General features: G+C 51.5%; 1 protein-coding gene across 1 annotated transcript; it reads right to left on the bottom strand.

Moving 5' to 3' along the window:
* Nucleotides 1-406: 406 nt before the first annotated feature.
* LRP88_07290 (uncharacterized protein) lies at nucleotides 407-2,974 on the bottom strand (the record flags this gene model as incomplete). The annotated part of the gene is made up of 1 exon (XM_083243821.1): nucleotides 407-2,974. One exon carries the CDS (start codon nucleotides 2,972-2,974, stop codon nucleotides 407-409), a length of 2,568 nt encoding a protein of 855 aa, XP_083101045.1.
* Nucleotides 2,975-6,289: the final 3,315 nt, after the last annotated feature.

The following is a 6,289-nucleotide window of genomic DNA, read 5'->3' on the forward strand; positions in this document are numbered from 1 at the left end:
TTAGATACCCTTTTCGGTGAGGTGTTAGTCTTAGAATTCGTAGGTATTTTGCTGGAAGGCTTCGACGAGGTCGAGATGCGCTTGTCGGTCTTCGCGAAGAGCCTCAAGTGTCTCCTTGCTTTTGTCGACAGGAAAGCCCACCTTCTTCCCAGCCTCAATTTTGGTCAACTCGTCTTGGATTAGCATGTCGAGGTATTCAACCGTGGTGTCGTTGATGGGCGCCATTGCATTTTTCGTGAGGAACACCACAACCATGCCCTCGCCTCTTGCATTTTCCTCAGCTCATATTGGTACTCATCCACCAGCCTTTGCGCATTTTTGATGGCTTTTTCGCGAATGCCCATATCGCTCGCATTGTGTTTGATCATGCGCCCAATTTCTTCCCATTACCCATTTCTCTGGTTTCTCAGCACTTGGGGGCGTTGTAGACCGTTCGAGGCTTGGCCAGCCTCCTGATCTTGGCTTGGGGGACCTTGGGATATAGCTTTCCGAGGAGTTGGTCTTTTTTGAGTCTCACGTCTTTGATCTCCTCCATGTTCAGCGTTACCATGGCGGAGCTGATTGAGATACGATGCGATATTTCCGACATGGGTCTCATCAACCGGATCACCTGTTGGCGGGCACCGTTCATGCTCAGCGTGCTGTTGACGTTGTGTGGAGTTGTTGATCGGAAGTGGTCAATGAGTCTCTCAGACTCCTCCTTGGAGTGCGCCCAGCTCTTGCGCATGTCGTCTATGTTTGGTAGCTGGACCCACTTGAAGTGTGCTGCGAGGAATCGGAAGCTCTCCCAGTCGAAGCAGTAGATGTTTGACCTCTTGAGGGCGAGGCCAAGGTCAGGATGTTCCTCGAGAAGCTTCTTCAGAGGACCATATACATCGCCGGATGCGTAGTTCGATATGCGAGTGTTTGTGAATCCAAAGACGAGGTTGGACACGGCGCTTCGGTGGAGGTGTGTCAGAAGCTCCTTGATGCAAAACTTGAACAGAACATTTAGACGAGGACTGTTTGACTTGAGGAGGATGAGTATCCCGTGGAGGACGTCGTAGTCGCTCAAATTCTTCATCATATCAACCATGTTTTCCTTGTCGTATTGGGCTCCCCGGGTATCTCCAATCCCCGGTGTGTCTAGAACAGGCGGTACATGGTGGTGCCGATGATGATGGGGGTATACGTTTGTCTGTTGGGTCGCTGAATGTCCTGTGGTGCCGTCTCCTTCATCTTCTCTCGAGTCGTCGTCACCTGCCCGGATGACGTATTCTTCAATCTCTTTGCTGGGGTTGTCTCTGTTCATGATTTGGGTTGAGAACAAGCAGGGGATGACTGCCGTCAACTTCCCAGCTTTTATGGTTTCGTCTAGCGTGTTGTATTTTGGGTAGTTGACGAAGCTGTTGAACGTAGACTTTCCGACACCTGTCTCGCCGAGAATCAAGATGTTGATCGAGTCAGACTTGAGAGACTTGAGGTTTCGAAGCATGGTCAACAGCCTGTCCAACGGGTGCTTGGCGAAGCCTGGTCCGTGAAGCTCGCCATTGCACTTGAAGTAGTAGGCGGTATGGGGATGGTGGCCACAATCACATTCGATGTGTTCGTCTGTCACGCAGAACTCGAGAGGTTCAGAGCAATGGAAGCAGATCCATTCGCGCGGGGTATTGTGGTCGCAGCGCATTCCAGGGCAGGGTGTTTTGACGAAGCGGCGATCCAACGGCTCGAAGCCCTCTTCTGCGTCCGAGCGATGCGTAGTATTTGAGCGGTTCGGCCCGTAACGGGCCAAGCAGTATTCAGAGAGGGGAGCAGCCTCTTCAGAATCATCAGAATCCTCCTCATCGTCATTGTCGTCGGTGTCATGAGTATCTGGGAACTGCCAACTGAGGCTGGCCACAGGAGTGACATGGCTCTGGCCGCTTCCTTTGGCACCAAAGCTGCTTTGAGTACCCTCATAAAAGCCCTCTGTAGGAGCGGCTGGGGGTTCTTCAGTTAACTTAGCAATGAGCTCGCGACCACTCTGATATCTTGTCAGACGAGCCACCTTTAGTGCCAGGCGACAAAACGGAGCATCGCAGTCGACGACATATATAGGCTTGTCTTGTTTTGATAGTTGGAGGAGACGCGTCAATGAACCAGACTGGGAACCCCATGTTAGATTCTGCTGAGTCGCGGCAGTGCTGAGAAGGATAGCGCAGCACCCTGGGTCGTTGCGAGGAGTCTGGACCTTCTCAAGAGGCGACCCGCCGTGGCCGACGTAAATAGCCCCTGAAGCGATAGCCTTAGCCAGAAAGCGAAGCTTCTTTGTCTCCCGGTCGGATATGGGCAAGATAGACCTCGGGGACCCGGTCTCTGCTTCGACAATGCTGTAGAGCTTGTGAAGATTCTGGGGGCGTACGGCACCGCTCCTAATGCTCTCCAGTATCGGAGCCAGTCTTTGCTGCACAGGATCTTTCCATCGGTCCGAGGCATGGATCGCCATGTTAACAAGTGTGATGTGCTCCCAATCGACGTAGGATCGCTTCTCCAACAAGATCTTGTAGTATTTGCCCAGTCTCTCTTTGCGGCTGGCAAATTCGTCAAAGAGGCTCATAAACTCGGAGAAATTTTCGATGGACAAAAGTCTAGAAGTAGAACTGATGGATTTGAATCCATGCACAAACTCCTGTAGCCTGCCAATCGGAACCATGGTATAGGTGAGAAGCCATCCTCTTCCACGGTTCGTCCCGGGCAAGTCGGCCAGGCGACGGCAAATGAAGTAGCGCATCTCGTCAAGCTCGGCCATTTCTAGGACCTCATTGGCAGCATCGCTGTAAAGGTAGAACTTGAATTGAAGCTCCATTTCACTGGTATCAGGATCGGACAAAGGGCCTTTGTCGATGGATCGCGTGATAGCTTCGAGTTGGCTCAAGTCCCGAGAGAAAGCACGCTCGATTTCGGGTGCTTGAGAGTCCTCAGAAAGCTCGTGCTGTATCACAAGCGTGTTTCGCATGCCCTAGGTGATACCAGTCACAATGTGCGTGCCGAGAAGGGTTTGCAAAGCCATCACGTTCATGTGCTCTTTTGCGTTGGTTCTCGCCAAGTTGAGCACTTCCATTGTTTTGGTGAATGTATGATGATAAGCAGCGTGTAGAGACGCCGGGGAGTCGAACATGGCTTCGAGGTATTGGGAAGATCCTTTGGTCTGAAGGGCACCGGATAGGATACTCGCTGCCGTGTTGTGGCTTACACCAAGAGGCTCGAGTCGAGCCTCGTGTTTTCCATTCGCATTGTGAGTAATCTTGGCCTCATTTAATGTCGCGCACATCAATGCATCAGGTAGCGGTATGTCCCGTAAAACGGATGTGTCTGAAAAGAGTCTGACTTCGCATCGTAGACTGTGCCGATAGGGACGAGTTGGCCTAAGGCCGGTCGAGAGAGTTCGTCCATGGCGAGCAATGGAATCAAGGTATGTTTTTGAGGATAAAATAGCCCGGAAAGCAATTTTTGATGTGATATGTGGCGAGTCTACACCAATGCCTACTCGATCTTATAGCTCTCATTCTTTGAGGAGATGAACTCTGACCCCAAGAGCGATAGTCTGCCCCTCAACAGTGGCCACGAAGGTATTCCAAGAGGGTTCTAGTTTGGGAGGCTTGCAGATATGTAGTGTCGCATGAGCTGGAGGTCTGAAACCCCCCCGAAGATGCTGTGCTCTCTACGCTGTCGCGCGAGGTTACACTTTCATGCCTGTTTGTCTCCGAGATATCGCCTTCCGAGGCTATATGCAGTTTGTTCAAGGTCAAAGAATTATGCTAGTTGATTGAATAAGCGATATGAGTCTCGAAAGGCTTCTCGCAGTTGCCAGTGAGTCGACGGTTCCCTCGATGTCCCAGAAGGGATCCTTCGAGGCCATTCAGAGACCGCAAGCAGGAAGAAGGGCCACAAAAGATTCAACGCTGATCAAACAATGCAACAAAGAAGTGGCAATTAGGGACAGATAGTAACACAGAGAGAATTGCCTTGCCTGGACGACTCGAGCGGCCTTGTCCACTTGACTCGATTCGAGTCCCAGCAGCGTCGAGGCACCCATTCAAATCTCCTCGCAAGCCCTTCCGCGATAGGTGCAACAAGTGGCCGGTCGTTTCCATCCCTCTTTGTCTCAGCTTGAGGAATAATTTGCCTACCTACCACGTCTCTACCCGCCGATACGACCTCCATGGCATCGGACGAGGTCTTGATCGAGTTGCGGGCGAATCTTCCAGTTGCTCGTTTAAAATAGACAGGAAGCGAGCGAGCGACGTTTCTGGATACCTTGAACGATTGTTTTCTTCTAACGAAAAGCAAGGCTATGCGACTTATGGCCTGGAACCCGGCCTGTTTTGCATGTTCCTTGGCTGGCTGCGAGTCCGCAACTTGCCACCGAACCCATATTCAGATGTGTACCAGAAGGAACCTTGGCTCTCTCGCGCCGCAGAGGCATGGGTGCTTGCCAGTGTGCTCGAATCACCAGGGTTCGAGGACTTTTGCTTGAGGGTGTTCATGAGGAACTGTGCCCTTGCGCCTATCGGGCCATGGAAGTATATCCAAGGCACCACTCCACCGAACTCACCCATCCGTCGGTTCAGCAACCACTGGATCGCCATAAATGCCAGTATTATAAGTGGAGCGCCTAGTGAGTTTGACGACCTTGAAGCGGCAGCCCTTGCTGCTCAGGCCAACGGGCACATCGAGGATCCGCGACAATACGACTGCGCCCATTGGTACTCGCCATGTGGCGATCGGGTCGATTCTGTCTGCGAGCATAGCCCTAAAGTCATGGAGGAGAAGAAACGCCTGAGACCATCAACTCCGATGCCTCCTGCACCCTCGGTCACGTATGCAGAACCCGGAACTTCGCTAGAGGTACCGCGCTCTCGGCGAGACTCTCAATCAGCTCGACCACTCTCGTCTCGACCGACATCTTCGAGGCACGGGCACAGCAGGATATCGTATGAGTCAAGGCCTTTATTCCAGAAATTCGAGTATCCCCCCTCAAAGAAGATTTTGGTTTCGGTTTGCCTCCACTGTAAGTTGAACCTCAAACAGTTGACGACACTTGACCGCTGATATACTAAGTGCAGCTGATACACGGTACTTTCCTCACGACAATGCTCGCATTATGCGCCGCGATTCTCCCCAATGAGAACGACGGCGTTCGATCGGGCACGAGATTCTACAGTATCCTCTGTGTCTCGTGTGGTATCCTCTGCTCTTTGTTCCCGAGGCATGGCATCCCGGTCTACATGTTACTTGTACTTGGCGATGGTATCGCGCTGGCTATTAATACAAAATCCTGCTGTGAGATGGCCGAATCTCCGATCTGCCACAAGATGAAGGCTTTGACTGTCTTTGTGTGGTTGGGTATCCCGATTTCGTGGTGGTTTAGAACAGCGTGGGGGACGAACGCGTTGATCAGTTGGAGGAGCAATTGAAGGGCTGAAAGATGTGGTGAAGACGGCGGCTGACATACTTTTTTCTTTATTTTTTTTTACTCGGGGCGTTATTGAGATCAACGATAAATCAACGAATACTTGATGCTTTAGATGCTGTGAGAAGTGATTATCGCTGTTATCTCGCGGAAACCTTCTCCTTTGGTCGGTGATGACAAACTGAGTGGGGAGGCTCTCCTCTCCCCGCACCTCTACCAACCATGAATCGCTTGCCTAATTGCTCCAGTGATCCATCAACCATGTCGACTAGAAGCGAATCTGGGTGGCAAAGAGACAGGAAGCGGGCCAGCAAAGCGTGAGACGAGATGCCATGTGCCAACTAATATGCGCTGACAGCTATTTCCCTCAAGCTGCAAACGATGTCGAGATCAAAAGATCAAGTGCTCTGGCTCTGACCCCTGCGATCCTTGTAGGAGGAGGGGTCTTCCGTGTCAGTTCGAGGGGGAGTCGGAGAAGATTCTCATCTCGCGGAGGTAGGCTTGTAAGCAACTGTCTTGACTCGGGTGGTGTTGACATAGTGTAGATACTTAAGTGGCCTCCAAGCAAAGCTAGCTGCGTATGAGAAACAACTGAGTCAATCGACCTCTCCAGATGAGAATACTATACAAGTGGAGAGGTTAGAAGCTTGTAAGTCGTCTGTGCCTGTACCAGCTAGAGCATGGTTGATTGCTGACCAGGCACAGCAGGCGAAAGCACAAAAGAGTCAGCAAACTGTGAAGACACTTCTGCAGGCAGAATTTCTAATGCACTTTGACAGGACAATAACCTCCAGAACCACAGCAGAGTCCAGCAAAGCCGCCGATGTATCAGAAGCACCCCTCACGAATCCTCTTGCA

This window comes from Fusarium phalaenopsidis (assembly GCF_050370095.1).
Source record: "Fusarium phalaenopsidis strain FUZ10S chromosome Unknown contig_32298, whole genome shotgun sequence".
Lineage (NCBI taxonomy): Eukaryota > Fungi > Ascomycota > Sordariomycetes > Hypocreales > Nectriaceae > Fusarium > Fusarium phalaenopsidis.